Source organism: Sceloporus occidentalis, unplaced genomic scaffold, assembly GCF_023333645.1.
Source record: "Sceloporus occidentalis isolate IW3139 unplaced genomic scaffold, rSceOcc1.0.p SCAF_45, whole genome shotgun sequence".
Lineage (NCBI taxonomy): Eukaryota > Metazoa > Chordata > Lepidosauria > Squamata > Phrynosomatidae > Sceloporus > Sceloporus occidentalis.
The window spans coordinates 1,569,327-1,587,528 of record NW_028317025.1 but is presented as its reverse complement, the minus strand read 5'-3'; the positions used below and the strand labels follow the sequence as shown (position 1 = coordinate 1,587,528).

At 41.3% G+C, this 18,202-nt stretch overlaps 1 protein-coding gene across 1 annotated transcript in view; it reads right to left on the bottom strand.

The window, feature by feature from the left end:
• Positions 1–295: 295 nt before the first annotated feature.
• Positions 296–18,202, bottom strand: part of LOC149289433 (follistatin-related protein 3-like) — a 28,552-nt gene continuing 10,645 nt past the window's right edge. The window contains exons 3-5 of the mRNA XM_089490641.1: positions 15,971–16,186; positions 617–844; positions 296–348 (exon numbers count right to left, since the gene is read on the bottom strand). Of these exons, the coding sequence (XP_089346767.1) occupies positions 296–348; positions 617–844; positions 15,971–16,186 (497 nt within the window). The remainder of the gene's footprint in view (positions 349–616; positions 845–15,970; positions 16,187–18,202) is intronic.

Genomic DNA, 18,202 nt, shown 5'->3' with positions numbered 1-18,202 from the left:
ATAATTGGTAAAGTCTATCTCCCTGTACCACTTTGCTTTGGGAAGAATAGACTCCTTTCTTCTGGAGGAACATATTTAAAGCAATTAAATCAGTTATCCTACAGTAAGGAGTAATATGGTGCTGAGTATATGACACCATCTTGCAAAAATGTAACAATTTACTCCTTCTGTTTCTGTGTTCACAGGTAGAATAACCTGCCTGATACATATAAATAACACATCCAGTTAATAAATACACTGTATGTACATTATACACATGGAACGCCAGTGTGTCTGCTCTGACAGCATGCTGACCTCACACATAATTCTTCACAGAGTCATCGAGGTCCATGGAAAACTTGGTGAAATCTGTAGAGGAGGTAAAAAGGGTTAAAGATTCTATTACCCAATTTAATAAAAATACCAAATGTGAAATCACTGTCTTTCCAACCATCCTTAATTCATGAGATAAAATCATCCTTAACCAGGGGGCAACCTTACATAAAGTAATAAGTCAGATCAGTCGAGTTAATACTTTTATAACTCCATATTATCTGTCCGCTGTTTGCAAATACTATGAGGGTATAACTTGCTAGGTTATTTCAGTCAATGGAAAGCATTTCAGCTTAGCACATACCTGCACAGCTTCCTGTGTGACGCACTCCTATTGATCGCCCAAGGTAACAAGTGGCCCTGCGAAGATGACAGGCAGAAGGGTAGGTAACGTTGTTGTTTCCGCACAGCATATGATCAGAGGCAAGAGGCAATGGGCATGGAGAGGAACGGCACATGACACAATGGGCACTCCCTGTCTGGTCCACCACACAGGAATGTGTCCCAGGACAAACCACATTTGAGCAGGACTCTGGAGGAGAGAAAAGCAATCTTCAGCAACACAGCGGGAGAGTTAGCAAAATATGATGCCTATACATACCACGGTGAATCTCTGTATGTTTAGAATGTTTGCACATTAAAGGAGTGGTTTACTGTCTCTGACAGCCCCACTAAAGAAGAGTTCATTTTTAAGTCCTCTATGACAAATAAATACTTATCTGAGGTAAATGCTGCAGCTCTGTCTCCGCCATGGTGCAATGATACTTACAACGTGCCCACAGATGCCTCAACAGACCAGGGCCGTAGGAAGGGTGAGGAAAGAGAGGTACTCGCTTCGGGCCCAGCTGCAAGGGGGCGCACAGCCGCCCGATCAGCAGCTGCAGCCTCCAGGACCGGTTGGGGAGATCACAGGTCTAACCAGCTCAACAAGGCCCCGTGGTGAATCACATAGCTGCCAGCAATGTGATTCACCACAAAGCCCCTAAAAAAACAGTATCGTCTCTACAGGGGAGGGGGCGAGCAGAGAGGCCACCTCCCATGGGCCGGTCTTCAGGGGACTGCCGAGGCAGCTGCATGATTGTGCTCTCCGCAACCAGCCCTGCTAATCAGGCGCCCCCGTGGGCAGTGCACAGCCAGGCACCATCAGTGCTAGTCTGGGGAGGAGGGCTGGTTGGAGAGATCACAATCCCTAACTGGCATTAGGGAGCGCCTCGGCTTGTGCTCCCTAATCACTACGCGCCGGCAAATGATGCAGAGAGCCGGAATATGACGTCACCCTGGCGCTCTGCATCAATAGCCGGCGCATAGTGATGAGGGAGCACTAAAGCAGAGGCCTGGAATGACAGACCTTGCGCTCCCGCCACAGGATGGAAGATAAAAGATGATAGAAGATCATGGAAGATGATAAAAGTAAGAGATGGGGAGAAAGGGGTGTAAAGTCAGTGTATGTGTAGGTATTTGTGTGTTTGTAGGCTGGTGTGTGAGTATATGTGTGTGTAAAGGCAGGGGAGTGTGAGGGCATTGAATGTGCATACACGTGTATATGGACAGGCTTGTGTAAGAGCAGTGTATGTGTATATGCATGTTAATGGGCAGGTATGTGTAAAGGCAGTGTGTAAGCGCAGTATATGTGTATATATGTGTGTTTGTAAGCTGGTGTGTGTATGGGCAGTGTGTGTAAGAGCAGTGTAGGTATTTGTATGTTTGTAAAGCTGGTGTGGGTATATGTGTGTAAAGGCAGGGTTGTGTAAGGGCAGTGTATGTGTATATGCGTGTTAATGGGCAGTTGTGTGTAAAGGCAGTCGTGTGTAAGGGCAGTGTATGTGTATATTTGTTTTTATGGGCAGGTGTGTGTAAAGGCAGTGTGTAAGGACAGTGTATGTGTGTGTTCATGGGCAGTCGTGTGTAAGGGCAGTGTATGTTGTGACAGAAAGGCCGGTATAGTAGTGAATGGGCGGTATATATGCCCCACAAATTTTGTTTGCCCTTACATGAAAAATTGAAGCCCCAGGGAATAATAAGCACAATAAATAACTAAAATATAGGTATGCGACTTATAAATTGTGTAATGGGTCCCTGGGGTGGAGTATCCAGAAGAGCAGGATGGGCTGGTGCTCCAACAGTTTTTTAAATCCAGACCAGGATTTACAGGTGACTAAGTACAGCTCACCTGGTCTAATCAGGAGGGTTTAAAAATCTGTTGGAGCACCAGCTATATGCGTATTAATGGGCAGGTGTGTTTAAGGGCAGTGTATATGTGTATTTTTGTGTGTTAACGGGCAGGTGTGTGTAAAGGCAATGTGTAAATAAAATAACCTCTGTAAAAAAATAGGAGCTAGCTATGGCTCTGCAACAGACTTACAGCATTCACAGAGTTGGCGATGGAACTAAACAGCCATAAGTATAGCCCAGAAAATAGCTGAGCGGGAATCAAAGTGGCAGATGCATATGGGGATTCTGCAGAATACCCACATGCATTTGTAAGGGGGACACCAACAAAATATAACGGGACCACTCATCTATCATATGCATTAAACTGAATGATGCAACATATGCAATAGTGCATGTGCCATACATACTGAGATCCACAATCAGAACATACATGAACTTTCTGAAAAATTGCATTGAATATGTATAAGCTGGTGTGGCAATGTACGCATTACCCTTTAATAATAAACAATGCAATAGTCAAAACTAATGTTTAACCCCTTCAGTCCCCTATGGACGTACTGGTGCGTCCTGCCCTTCTTGCAGTGGCAGGGACACATTGTCACTGCTGACATCACCTGGAAGGTCATCGAGGACAGACCCTCCGATTAGGCACAGAGGCTGTGATCTCTATGCAAGTCTGTGGGGACTTGCATAGAGATCATAGTGTGATCTGTGCAGGGGAGAGAGTGAGAAACCATGTTTCTCACCCTCGTCCCATGCTGAAACACAAAATGAAGGGGAAAAAAATGATTAGTGATTTAAAATAAATAAATAAATCACTAAAATACAATAAATAATTTAAAAAAACCAATAAAACGAGCAAAGTGATGCCGTTGTGACATCACTGGCATTAATAACATGTTCAAGAGGTCCCTAAAAGGACCTCTAACCATTTTTTTTTAAATATAAAAAAAAAATGCAAAAAAATTAATTAAAAAAATATATAAAAAAGATAAAAATAATAATAAAAAACCCTTACATCCCATTGCCCTAACACAATATCTACCCAGTATACCCCTCCTGCCTCCGTTCACAACCCCCAAACCCGTTAAGCCATAAGCATAAAAATTCTACGAATAATTATAGTATGTTCCCTATACGTGCTGGGAAAATCTATATAAATTAGGTATTTCTGAAATCAGGACACCGGAATTGATAAACTTGGAGGGGATTTTCCATCACTTTACCTAATTTTGTGAAGATTCAGAGGGAAAATGTATAACAATTAGGTGTTTTTTTTCAAATTTTTGTTAGTTTTTACTAAATTTCTCATCCTAAATTTTCAGCTAATCATCTAACTATGCTATCAAAAGAAAGCTCCATCTCTCCTTGAAAAAAACAATATATAGTTTACATGGGTACGCTATTCACAGGAAAAGAGAATAATCACTGAATCAGGTCTCTAAGTACATAAAAATATCTTGGTGAGACGTTGGAGGATTTTGGAAAAAAGTTTTTACCAAAACACCAGGCTAGGCAAAGGTTGCCTTATTTTACTCTTGAGAAAGTTCATCTGCCTTGAAGCAGCTCAAGCCATATGTATGTGTTTGTGTTACTTTAGGTGTGGGGAAAAATCCTCCTCATGATCACTTGCCCTAAAGCCAACCCTTACTGTGCATATCCAATAGTTGTACTTACTATAAACATTGGAGAATCATTACAAAATTCTCCCAGTAGCACCCCTATTACATAAGCCATGTACAAGTTTCTCCAAGCTCGCAATGAATGCAGTTAGTTTATTTCTTTAAGCCGGAGGAGTTGGGAAGATGTAAGACATGTGTTTGAGCGGACGGACTGTTCCTTCTCCTGCTGCCAAGTGTTTACACTATCTGCTGCTTTTTTCTTAAGAATACAAAATGTGTTTCTTTCTTTTCACTTTCCAAGAAAACAGAAAAAAACTCCATCAAAATAACAAACTCCAAGAAAAGTACATATCCGCTGTCAATGCCACAATGCAGGTCATTACACCATCGTGTTACTTACTGCATAGGCAATTGCAGGACTATTACCGTATTTGCTCGATTATAAGACGACCCTGATTATAAGACGACCCCCCAAAATCTGAATATTAACTTAGGAAAAAAAGAAAAAGCCTGAATATAAGACGACCCTAAAGGAAAAAAGTTTTACCAGTAAATGTTAATTCATGTAAACTATTTTTTTAAATAAAAGCTATGATTGAGAAAAATATTTTTTTTGTTTTTATTTCCTTGTATTTTCCAACCTGTCCCCCAGTTACGCACATCTGCCCCCAGGCTTGCCACACCAATATGGCACTGTGGCCCATGATATGCCTTTTAACCCACTATATGCCACTGTGCCCCATGGTATGCCTTTTGACCCCCTATGTGCCACTCTGCCTCCAGAAATGCCTTATACCCCTATATCCCATTCTGGCATTTAGGGGGTTAAAATGCATATTATGGGGCAGAGTGGCATATAGGGAGGTATAAGGCATTTCAGGAGGCAGAGTGCTCTATTAAATGCCCCCTTAACGCCACTCTGCCTCCTGAAATGCCTTATACCAGAGTGGCATATAGGGGTATAATTCCAGAAATGCCCTATGCCCCCATTTAACACACACACACTTACCGGTGCCGTATTGCCGGGGCAGCGGGTTGACGTCTCCTTCCGCTGCAGCTGGAAGGAGGTGGAGTTGGCAGCGGGGGTTTGTTTGCGTCCGTCGCGCATACCTTCCCCGGCTGTCAGAGATCAGAGTTCCCCGCACCGGTGCGGGGAACTCTGATCTCTGACAGTCGGGGAAGGTATCCGCGACGGACGCAGACAACCCCCGCTGCTAGCCACACCTCCTTCCGGCTGCAGCGGACGTTGTCTACGCGAATCGCGTAGACGTCAACCCGGATCGCGTAGACGTCAACCCGCTGCCCCGTCAATACAGCAGTAAGCACCGGTAAGTGGGTGGGGAGACAGGAGGATCCAGGTCCCCTGCAGCGGTGTGGGGGATCTGGATCTTAGTCTCATATTTATTGTACATATCTATTTGAGGTCTGATTAGAAGACGACCCCGATTAGAAGACGAGGGGTATTTTTCAGAGCATTTGCTCTTTAAAAGACCTCTTCTTATAATCGAGCAAATACGGTATTTGTATTTTAGGATGTGCAAGCAGGGAAAAGAAAAAATGTCGGTGCGCTAAGCTAGTCTCAGGCTCAAATAATACAAATGTATAATATGAGGCCTACCAAACAGTGTGAGCATGCTGCAAATACAGTGTGTTGGCTGTACAATGTATACAAAAAACAAAATACTGTCTGCGCTTCTCACCCTAATAAAGTTGGCAACAAATATATAAACATAATATAAAAGGGGTTTTTGCTTATATGAATTGGCCAAAGCATAATTAAGCTCACCCGCCACGTCAAGGCACACTCTCAATAGGGTGAGGAAAAGTTGTTGATTTTCTGTATGACCAGTCAGATGTATAAATATTTGGACAATGACACAATTTGAATAATTTTGGCTTTGTACGCCACCAAAATGGATTTTAAATAAAGTAATAAAGATGTAATTGAAGTGTAGACTTTCAACTTTAATTCGAGGGTATTTACAGATTGAGGGAATGGTTTAGTAATTACAGCACTTGTTACATGTAGCCCCCTCTTTTACAAGGGACCAAAAGTAATTGGGCAATTTACTGACAAACTGTTTCAAGGCCGGTGTGGGGTCAGAAGTGTTTTAGGATGACATGACTGCTAACACAAGCAGCAGGATGAATTCTGAAGCGTTTGGAGCTTAAATACCAGGTCAGGTAGAAGTGGAATATTCTTCAATGGCTGAGGCTGTCATCTGACTTCAACCTAAGTGAATATGCGTTTTATTGGCTGAAGACAAAACTGAACTACTTAATTTTTCCACACTTAGAATGTTTTTTTGGATACCTCCCAGTCTCTCCATGTCCCATTCAGAGACTTCCATATCTGGGGACTGATCTCCATATCGCTGGACAGAATGGGACTGTGGGAACTGAGAAAGCTATGAAGTATGCAGCATGCTTATATTCTGGAGGCTGCCTCCTGTGTGCATCCATTTAAAGCTCCAAATTCACAAGTACACATAACACATTCATTTTCAGGCATGACTGATCCTTTACACGAGTGAAAAATGAAAAAACATATTTTTGCCCATCCACCTACATAGGACAGGACCATCCACCTTCCTTAACGACCAAGCCACCTAGACACCTTCTCAAAATGCTCTTCTTCAGTACTTTCTAGGTAGCTATGCGAGACTTGCAATTTATATGTGCGCCTAAAGAATACACCTTGATTGATTTCACTGCTCAGTGGGCTGGTCAGGTCCACAAAAGATGAAAGTGGGGCAGGTCAGCGGGACAATTAAAGACACCAACTCCCAACTGCCCAATCAGCCTTGCACACACAAAAATGTGAAGGTATGTCTTTGGGAACATGACCCTGTCTATCATACTGAAAACGCGTTAATAGCAAAGAGTGGGTTATTTTAAAATTTATCACCAATATGTAAGCTCCCGTATATTGCCCAAGAGAAAATTACCATCCAAAAGTAAACCAAAAAGTTGATGGATTAAGAGTTGTATTATTGATACTGATTATATCATTCAGGTCCAAGTTCCAAGCAGGGTGTGCACCAAAAATACCTTTGACCACAAACATTTCACAGTTAACACTCATGTCAGTTTCAACGCAAAAACTAGTACACCACAAGCATTTGTGATAAATATGGGATTAATCTACTCTGGAGAGAAAAGTGTACCAATCAAAATGAACTTGTGTTCTCTCAATTTCTTCCTTCTGTAAGTATTTTGAAAGGATTTGTATGAAATTTGGCAGGTCTTTAGCAACTGACATTGCCAAATATCTTATTATCAGTTATAGTCAACTGAAAATTAGATTTTTTATTAAAATTTTCAAAAGTATCTGTCAGGACTCGGGTGATCAGGTCAGGTAGGAGCCCATGCGCAGGGGATACTTGGGGTTCAGTATGTAACCCACGGTGCATGATTATGCAAACAAAGACACCACAAACAGAAATCCAGGTAATGCAGTGTATTTCATGTATATAACAGGACCAGCAAATAAGGGTAATATAGTCTAAGCAAGTAACCGGACGTATGGCAAAATAAAATACAGGTAATAAGTCTTTTGGCAGGGAGCCCGCTTGGAAGGGCGCGACAGACAGAGAGCCCGCTTGGAAGGGCACGACAGACAGAGAGCCCGCTTGGAAGGGCATGACAGACAGAGAACCCGCTTGGAAGGGCACGACAGACAGAGAGCCCGCTTGGAAGGGCACACAGCCCGCTTGGAAGGGCACAAAAGGCACACAGCCCGCTTGGAAGGGTACAAAAGGCACACAGCCCGCTTGGAAGGGTACAAAAGGCACACAGCCCGCTTGGAAAGGTACAAAAGGCACACAGCCCGCTTGGAAGGGTACAAAAGGCACACAGTCCGCTTGGAAGGGTACACAAAGCAGGGAGTCCACTTGATCAGGACACAAAGCAGGGAACCAGGAACAGTACAGGTGCAGAGCCACAGCAGGAAGGTCCATAGACTTCAATACAAAGGCCCTGACTGAAGGGCAGGGCAGGTTCATAAAGGCAGGGTACTCCAGGTAACAAGACCCAGCTGGATGTAGACTAGGGCTCAACCCAGGTAACAAGGCACACCTGAGTTCTGAGTGCTCCAGAGGGCGGAGGGTGGCCACTAGTGGTTGCAGATGTAAACGCCACAGGTATAAAAAAGCCATGGTTCAGGCAGTGAAAAATTGGTTCCTGACAGTATCACTTAGATTTAATCTTTACATTGTACATATAATGTTGCACTTTATTACATGCAAATATTTGAAATGTATTTTTATTTTATCAGTATTATTTTTTCACTATATTTTCATACCTGATAATTAGATAAGGAAAGGTTGTAAAGGCCCACATATTGTATCATATAAAATAAAAATAACAGTTACAAGGGTGTGCTAGCAGACATGTGGATTGCATTTTCAATCAGAAACACTCTTTATAGCAAAACAAAATAAAATTAATCAGTTACACAGAAAAAAACACGTGATGGCATGTAGATACATTTTTGGGCAGGGAAGAATCATTCCAGGTTCAAACCTAAAGGAGTACTGCTTCCCATGCACTAAAACAAAAATGTACATTTCAAAAAAAGCCTTTCTAGGAGGGCATGGGAGGAAAGCGTGATATGCATGTAGAAATGAGCTGGTTGAAATTCCTCTTATATTAGCCTAAAAATAGCTTGTCATCATTATAATATTATTATATCATAAAAAAATAATTGTAATGACTTACTGATGGTGCCAGCTAAATAGTTCTAGTGATTATGAAAACCATTACAGTGAAGGAAAAAAATTCGATCCCCCTTGATTTCGTTAGTTTGCCCTCTGACAAAGACATGATCAGTCTCTAACTTGAATGTAGGCTTATTTGAACAGTCGGTCTGGGGCTCCATGCAAGATCTCACCTCTTGGAGTTTCAATGATCATAAGAACGGTGAGGCCCAGAACTACACGGGAGGATCTTGTCAATGATTTCAAGGCAGCTGGGACCATAGTGGCCAAGAAAACAATTGGTAACAAACTATGTGGTGAAGGACTGAAGCGCCCATAAGGCCCCTCTGCTCAAGAAAGCACATGTACAGGCTTGTCTGAAGTTTGCCAATGAATGATTTAAAGAAGAACTGGATGAAAGTGTGGTGGTCAGATGAGACCAAAATCACGCTATTTGGCATCAACTCAACTCGCCGTGAAGGAGAGGAATGCTGCTTATGACACCATCCCCACCATCAAACATGGAGGTGGAAACATTATGCTTTGGGGGTGTTTTTCTGCTAAGGGGACAGGACAACTTCATCACATCAAAGGGAAGATGGATGGGGCCATGTACTGTCAAATCTTGGGTGAGAACCTCCTTCCCTGAGCCAGGGCAACGAAAATGGGTCGTAGATGGGTATTCCAGCATGAAAGTGACCCTAAACACACGGCCAAGGCAACAAAGGAGTGGCTCAAGAAGAAGCACATTAAGGGCCCGGAGTGGCCTAGCCAGTCTCCAGACCTTAATCCCATTAAAAAATTTGTGGAGGGAGCTGAAGATTCGAGTTGCCAAACGTCAGCCTTGAAACCTTAATGACTTGGAGAGGACCTGCAAAGATCAGTGTGCAAACCTGGTGGCCAACTACAAGAAATGTCTGACTGTGATTGCCAACAAGGGTTTTGCCATCAAAGTACTAAGTCATGTTTTGCAAAGGGGTCAAATACTTATTTCACTAAGCAAAATGCAAATCAATTTATATACCTACCATTAAAATTATAGACTGATCATGTCTTTGTCAGTGGGCAAATGTACAAAATCTGCAGGGGATCAAATTATTTTTTCCTTCACTCTATTTCCCAGGAGAAATGTAATCTGAATCCAGCCCCCTGTATAAGGATATCAGCTGAGGCACAACAGCGAGAAAATAACTACTTATGTACCAGTAAGTCTTAACGTCTGTTAATCTTATTGTCAAACTGTATATTATTTTATTATTGTTAAATTTTTTCCTATTATTGTATTATTATTTTCCTATTATTATTTTCCTATTATTGTATTGCACCGGAAGTGCTGCAATTTTTACAGAAGTTCACCATGAGGTAATGTCAGTGGAGATGTCGGCATAAAAAGACGATGAAAGACAGAAGAGAGAATAACAAGAAAATAAGGAGAAGAAGTAGAGCTGCAATACACGGAAGATGTCACCGGAAAAGGTAGGGAGACATTCAGTAAGCTTGAGAGAAAGAGTGAACGTGGGTGTTGGGCAACAAATATCGTTTCCAACGTTAAAAGGCCCCCCACCCATTTTCATCCCAAACTAATGGGCAGGAAAATGTTTTGGCCCATTTGCACATGTCTAATATATATGTATAACATTTTACTTAAAAATCTAATAGTTACTTTTTTAAAAAGGTACAAAAGAATAGTTGGTTTTTAGAATTTATCATACCACCCTAGATGTCCAAATATCCCTGGATCTACTCGAAGCATGCCTTTTTTTATACATGGAATACTTCAGTATTCTTTTCATTCTTTTGTATTATTATTTTTCCAGCAGTAGGGATTTTTATTACATCCTCTCCAGTTTAACTAACAATCTGTACTAAAATTTATTTAAAACGTAAATTAAAACACTTCACATGCCTAGTATTATAATCTATTTTGTTTTAATTAAAAGGCAAGTCATAATTGTTTTAATTACATTACATTATACACTATAGATAGCTAGCGCTCTGGGGTTGAACATATAGCCTCCTTGTAGTTCACTCACAAATTAATCTATATATATTTTTTTTGGGGGGGAGGGGTATAGATATTAGAAACTTTAGCTTTGAGATAACTGTTAAGTGGACAAATACACCATATGTCCAAAATTAATGTGGAAATCCCCCCTAATCATGGAGTTTAGGTGTTTCTGCAACACACATTGCTATCAAGTGAATATAATACAAGCACACAGGCATGTAATACCCATAGACAAACATTGGCAGTAGAATGAGTTGTACTGAAGACCTCAGTAACTTTAAACGTGGCACTGTCACAGGTTCAGTTCGTGACATTTCTGCCCTGCTAGATCTGCCCCAGTTTACTGTAAGCGCTATTATTGTGGAACAATAAGTAGCAACATATATTATCTATAAATCCTGGGGTATGCACTAGTTCCAAAACAAACAGGTTACAGAGTATAAAAATATACCGTATTTGCTCGATTATAAGACAAGATTTTTTCCAGAGCAAATGCTCCAGAATACCTTATGCCACCCATTTAACACTCGCTCCCCCTCCCTCCTCCAAACTTACCGGAGCTTCTTAGTCCCCGGTGCGTAGTCCGGGCAGCGTGTAGAGCTCTACGCTTTTCGCGTAGACAACTTCCGCTGCAGCCGGAAGGAGGTGTGGCATTTCTGGGGCAGAGTGGCAAGATAAGGGGCAGATGTGCATAACTGGGGGGGCAGGTTGAAAAAAAAGGAAATAAAAACAAAATATTTTTCTCAATCATAGCTTTTATTTAAAAAAAAATGTTCACATAGTTTACACGAATTAACATTTACTGGTAAAACTTTTTTCCTATAGGGTCGTCTTATATTCAGGCTTTTTCTTTTTTTTCATAAACTAATATTCAGATTTTGGGGGGTCGTCTTATAATTGAGCAAATACGATATTTAATAGATGGTTTTTGATGACTCTACAATTTGGGCAGCAGGTAGACCTCTGTGAATGCCCCACTTTTAAAATAGAATTGACCCTGGGAGGTATATACACAGTTTTGAATTAAATCAAGCTGCACTAAACTGAATTCAGCCACACTACACTGCTTATACTTTGCGAAACAGGCCTTAAAGGTTACAGTGTCTTTATTAAGCCAGCTTTAAAAATCCTCTGAAGAAGCCCCTTTTTTTGCAAATTGTATATTATATGAATTGGTTTTTATCCAGGTTGGAAGGGCCTTTTCTAAACTATTTTGAACCAGCACAGGGAGACGGGAACCTATAGGGGTCACGTGACCCCACGGTGAAACCGAGGATGCCTGCACAGTGCATGAGCAGCCAGAGGGAAAGCTGCAGGAGCAGTGAAAGGTAAGCGGGGAGGGGGAATATATGTGTTTATATATTGTAATTATAGGACACACTTTCCCCCCTAATTTAACCCCTTCGTGACAAAGGCTGATTTTACTTTTTGTACCCTTCGTGACAATGGCCTTTTTAACATTTCTGCACTGCTCGTGTTTAGCTGTAATTTTCTTCTTTCCCGTTTACTGAACCCACACACATTAGATATTGTTTTTTTCAGGACAAGAAGGGCTTTCTTTAGATGACATTGTTTTGATTGTATCTTATTATTTACTACTAAAAAAAGTATAAAATATGGTGAAAAACTTAGAAAAAAATGACTGTTTCTAACTTTTAGTTGAAAAATCTTTTACTCATCTATAAAAGGTAATGAAAAAACCTGCTAAATAGATTCTTCTATTTGTCCTGAGTTTAGAAATACCCAATGTTTTTATGTTTTTTTGCTTTTTTCTACCCATTATGGGGCAATAAGTACAGGTAGCGTTTTGCTATTTCAAAGCCATTTTTTCCAAATCTGGTAATTCTTCCCCCCATGTGCCATGTCGGGTATCTTTGAACCCGGCCAATGCAATTTACCCCATCAAGTCATATATTTTTGAAAACTAGACACCCCAGGGTATTGCAAATGCTAGTATTTTAACTCTTTCCATGCACCATATCTACCACCAGTCTTTGTCAAACTTTGTGGTAGTCATTTTTTTGCATTTGTTTTGCCACACACATTTTACTTCAGGTATGAATTAAAATGTTCTCGTTTATGTCACTATCACAAAACACCCCAATATGTGTTCAGCAACATCTCCTGAGCGCAGTGATACCCCACATGAATGATTTTGCCTGGCTGTTTGGGGGCAAAAGGGCCACATTTGGGGCATGCGCATTTTTCAATGTTGAACTTTGGCATTTGGGGATCCACTGCCCATGCCCTATTTGGTACATCTTTGAGCCGGGCCATTTCAGTGTGCCCAACAAAACCATATATTTTTGAAAACTAGACACCCCAGGGTATTTTAAATGCTGGTATTTTAACTCTTTGCATGCACACATTTTACCACCAGCATTGTTTCAAAGTTTGCAGTAGTATTTTTGTGTGTGTATTTTTCCCACACACACCTACTTTATGTATGAATTTACAGCTCCTGGTATATGCCGCTGTCACACGACACCCCAATATGTGTTCAGCAACATCTCCTGAGTACAGTGATACCCCACATGCATGAATTTGTCATTTTTGGGGGGAACTAAAAGGCCACATTTGGTACGTGTGCATTTTTCTAATTGGAAATTAGATGTGTGGCCATCCTTCCCCCGGTGTTAATTGGGACCTTGTTGAACCTGGCCAATTCAATTTACCCCATCAAATCATACCTTTTTTAAAAGTAGACACCCCACGGGCATTTAATATGCCAGTATTTTAACTCTTTCCATGCGAGAATTGTTTTAAGCTAATATGCTAATTTTAGGACTTGCTCACAAAAATATATTTTTTATATATATATTTTATATTTTGTTGCCTTTTTAAAAAAAAATTTTGTAACATTTTTTTTTCAACTTGGAGGTTCCCCTGATAGTGACATCAGTGGGAAATGATTTTTACATTTTACTGTTTTTTTACTATTTTTTTCTAATTATTAATTTTATTTTATTTTTTAATTTTTTTTTTACTAATCACAATGTGATTAGAAAGCTGGGCTCCATTGACTTGCATGGTGAATGCAGTACCTGTATTCAACCTGCAAGTGGAGCCAGAGTTCTCTAGATGGTCTGGAGACCGTCTAGCGAGCTTTTAAAACTTGCTTGTTTCTCTTGCAGGGCGGCGGCCATCTTCCTTGGTGGCGAAGATCACCGGCAGCTGCGGCTGTGACCGCTCTCCGGAGCGGTCACAGCCCACCGAAAGGTAAGTGTTTGGTGTCGCTGGATGCCTCCTGATCGAGGCATTCCAGTGACACCATTTAAGTCTAAACGCTTTTAAAACGGGCGTCCGCCGCCATACAAAGTATGGCGGATGTTGACGCCCCGTGGAGGGGCCAGAGATGGCCCCTTCGTGCCGATCGCGGCGTTGCTGAATGCCTCGATGTCGAGGCATTCAGCAACGCTTTTTGGGTGCAGAAAGCGAAAGTAGATCGCTTTCTGCACCCGTTTAAAGACGTGCCGGTCCTGGCACGTCAATTGTCGTAAAGCACATGCTTTTCCGTGTCGTGCCAGGACCGGCAATTGTCGTTAAGGGGTTAAGTATATAATCGGGGTTTAGCGCAGTGATGTGCAATTTGTAACACCCAAGGCCCGGGATATGCAGTTCCGGGTGTAGGGCAGGTGTTTCTTTTTCATTTAGCCCTGCTGCGGGCAAGCAGCAGGGTTAGGATCCAAGCATGCAGAGAACCTTTCAGTTCACACCCCTGTGAAGTGCGTATCGCCTAGAAGTCTGTTCTCTGCAGCATCACTCACTACAGAGTTCCAAACCGCCTCCGGAAGCAACATCCACAAGCTCTGTGCATCAAGGGCTTCATGAAACGGGTTTCCATGGCCAGGCAACTGCACACAAGCTGAAGATCACTATGCACAATGCCAAGTGTCAGCTGGGGTTGTATAAAGAACACCGTAAGTCGACTTTAGAGCAGTGAAACATGGTCCATGTAGTAACAAATCTTGAAGTCTGATGAATCTTTGTCGGTGCCAGTAGGACTCTACCTACCATGATCGATAGTGTGAAATGCCTAGTTTGGTAGTAGAACGATAATGTTTTTTTCAGGGTTTGGTCTAGGCCCCTGGGTTCCAGTGAAGGGGAATGTTAATGCTACAGCATATACATACATTTAAGACAATTGTACGCTTCTAACTTTGTTGCACCAGTTTGGAGGAAGTGTTTATTCCAAAATGACTGTGCCCCTGTGTACATAACAATCTTCATAAAGACATGGTTTGACAACTTTAGTGTGGAGGAACTCAAGTGGCCTGCATGCAGCCCCAACCTTAACCCCACTAAACCCCTTTGGATGAATTGGAATGCTCATTGCAAGCAAGACCGTCTTGTCCAACATCAGTGTTTGACATGACAAATACTCTAGGCTGAATGTGCACAAATTTACACAGTCACACTCCAAAATCCTGTGAAAAGCCTTCCCAGCCGCAAAGAGTAGAGGCAACTTCATATGAATGCTCATGATTTTGGAATGCGATGTCCAACAAGTTCATTTTGGTGTGATGGTCAGGTGTCCACATACTTTTTGTAATATAGGTTTAACTTGACATAATTCTGCCTCATATCTGTCCCTGAACAGAAAAACTTTTTATTGATTTTGGCTAGAACTTTCTAAATCCATGTATGTGTGCCACAACATACACTTTGCTGCACTATACAATGGGTTTACTCCATAAAATTCAATAGCAATTCATTTAAGTGGTAACGCCTGACACATTGACCCTGATTCCAGGGTTGGTAGTGAATTGGAGAATTTCAGCTGTGGCAAAAAGTAAATTTAATTTTTGGAAATGAGTGGAGCTACCATTGATGTACTTGCCCTATGCATAACACTCCTAATAATTAGCACTCTTAACTATGTACAAAGTTTTCATGGATATGGAGGGGCCTCCTCTAAAGTATAAACATAAATGCCACAAATCTGTAGGACGTACAAGACATTAGCCTCGCCAGAATCTGTAATGTTGTCTGTCCATTCATTATAACCCCTTAAGTACTGCTTTCATAGTTAAATGTCATGTGCTACAGAAAACACACTGTATAACATGTTTATGGAGGTTTTAGATGAACTGGGAATTGCAAAGCTTCTGGGGATCAATCTATATATCTATCCACACAATTAGAGAGGTATCACTCACTCTTGCATTTTCCGTAGTACATAACTTCCAGATCTGGCTGGCCACGGCATTTGTTGGTGAGCAGTTCACACTCATTTTGGTATGTGTGACCATCAGAACCACATACTGGCACGTCGTTGTCCAACCCAGAGCAGTCAGGGGCACATTGACACTGGGGCCGTCCCTCTTTCAGAAGACATGTCTTCCCTGGGGGGCACTGAACCCCCTCACAGCTGTCTGAGGAAATGGACAGAGGTGAGGTTTTAAACACAGGAACAACATGCAAAATACAAGCAATTTCTCTGAGACTTTTATACAAAAGTATATATTGATTGTATTTTAATTTGTAACATTTTATATGGCCTCTCTCTACAATGCTTTGTGGTTATATAAGACTAAATGGGGTGATACAGTACAGTCATTGCCAAAAGATTTGAGAATGACACAATTATTAATTGTCACAAAGTCTACTGCCTCAGTTTAGATGATGGCAATTTGCATATACTCCAGAATGTTATGAAGAGTGATCAGATGAATTGCAAGTCATGGCAAATCTCTCTTCACCATGAAAATGAACTTAATCCCGAAAAACATTTCCACTGCGTTTCAGCCCTGCCCCAAAAGGACCAGCTGACATCATGTCAGTGATTCTCTTGTTAACACAGGTGAGAGTGTTGACGTGGACAAAGCTGAAGAGCACTCTGTTAAGATGATTGCGTTAGAATAACAGACTGGAAGCTTTAAAAGCAGGGTGGTGCATGACATCATTGTTCTTTCTCTGTTAACCATGGTTATCTGCAAGGAAACACGTGCTGTCATCATTGGTTTGCACAAAAAGGGCTTCACAGGCAAGGATATTGCTGATATTGCACCTAAATCAACCATTTATCTGATCATAAAGAACTTCAAGGAGAGAGGTTTAATTGTTGTGAAGAATGCGTCAGGGCGTCCAAGAAAGTCCAGCAAGTGCCAGGACTGTCTCCTAAAGTTGATTCAGCTGAGGGATCGGGGTGCCACCAGTGCAGAGCTTGCTCAGGAATGGCAGCAGGCAGGTGTGAGTGCATCTGCACGCACAGTGAGGCGAAGACTTTTGGAGGATGGCCTGGTGTCAAGAAGGGCAGCTAAAAAAAAACACTTGTCTCCAAGAAAAACATCAGGGACAGACTGATATCCTACAACAAAAGGTACAGGGATTGGACTGCTGAGGACTGGGGTAAAGTCATTTTCTCTGATAAATCCCCTTTCCGATTGTTTGGGGCATCCGCAAAAAAGCTTATCCAGAGAATACAAGTTGAGCGTTACCATCAGTCCTGTGTCATGCCAATAGTAAAGCATCCTGAGACCATTCATGTGTGGGGTTGCTTCTCAGCCAAGGGAGTGGGCTCACTCACAATTTTGCCTAAGAACACAGCCATGAATAAAGAATGGTACCAACACATCATTCAAAAGCAACTTCTTCCAATCATCCAAGAACAGTTTGGTAACGAACAATGTCTTTTCCAGCATGATGGAGCACCTTGCCGTAAGGCAAAAGTGATAACTAGGTGGCTCAGGGAACAATCGAAATTTGGGGTCCATGGCCAGGAAATTGAGTTAATTGACAGCATGCCAGGACGGATTGCAGAGGGGTTTTTGGTATCTCAAGTCCTGGAGCAATTTTGCCATTTTTGCGGTATGTCAGTTCAGCGATTATTCTCCTTTCCTGAGAATAGTGTACCCATGTAAACTATATATTGTTTTTTCAAGGAGAGATAGAGCTTTCTCTTGATACCATAGTTAGTTGATTAGTTGACAATTTAGGATGAAAAATGTAGTAAAAACTTGTGAAAATTAGAAAATAAAAATACATTTTTTATGTATTTTCCCTCTGAATCCTCCCAAAATTAGGTAAAGTGATGGAAAATCCCCTCCAAGTTTATCAATTCAGGTGTCCTGCTTTCAGAAATACCTAATTTATATAGATTTTCCATACTTTCCCAGCACTTATAGGGAACATACTATAAGGTGTAGATTATTTTTTATGCTTATGGCTTAACGGGTTTCGGGGTTGTGAACGGGGGCAGAAGGGTTATACTTTTTAGATGTTGTGTTAGGGCAATGGGATGTAAGGGTTTTTTTCTTTTTTGTTATTATCTTTTTTAGATTTTTTTCTACTTTTTTTATTTTATTTTTTGTATTTTTATATATATATATTTTAAATTTTTTTAATGGTTAAAGGTCCTTTTAGGGACCTCTTGAACATGTTATTAATGC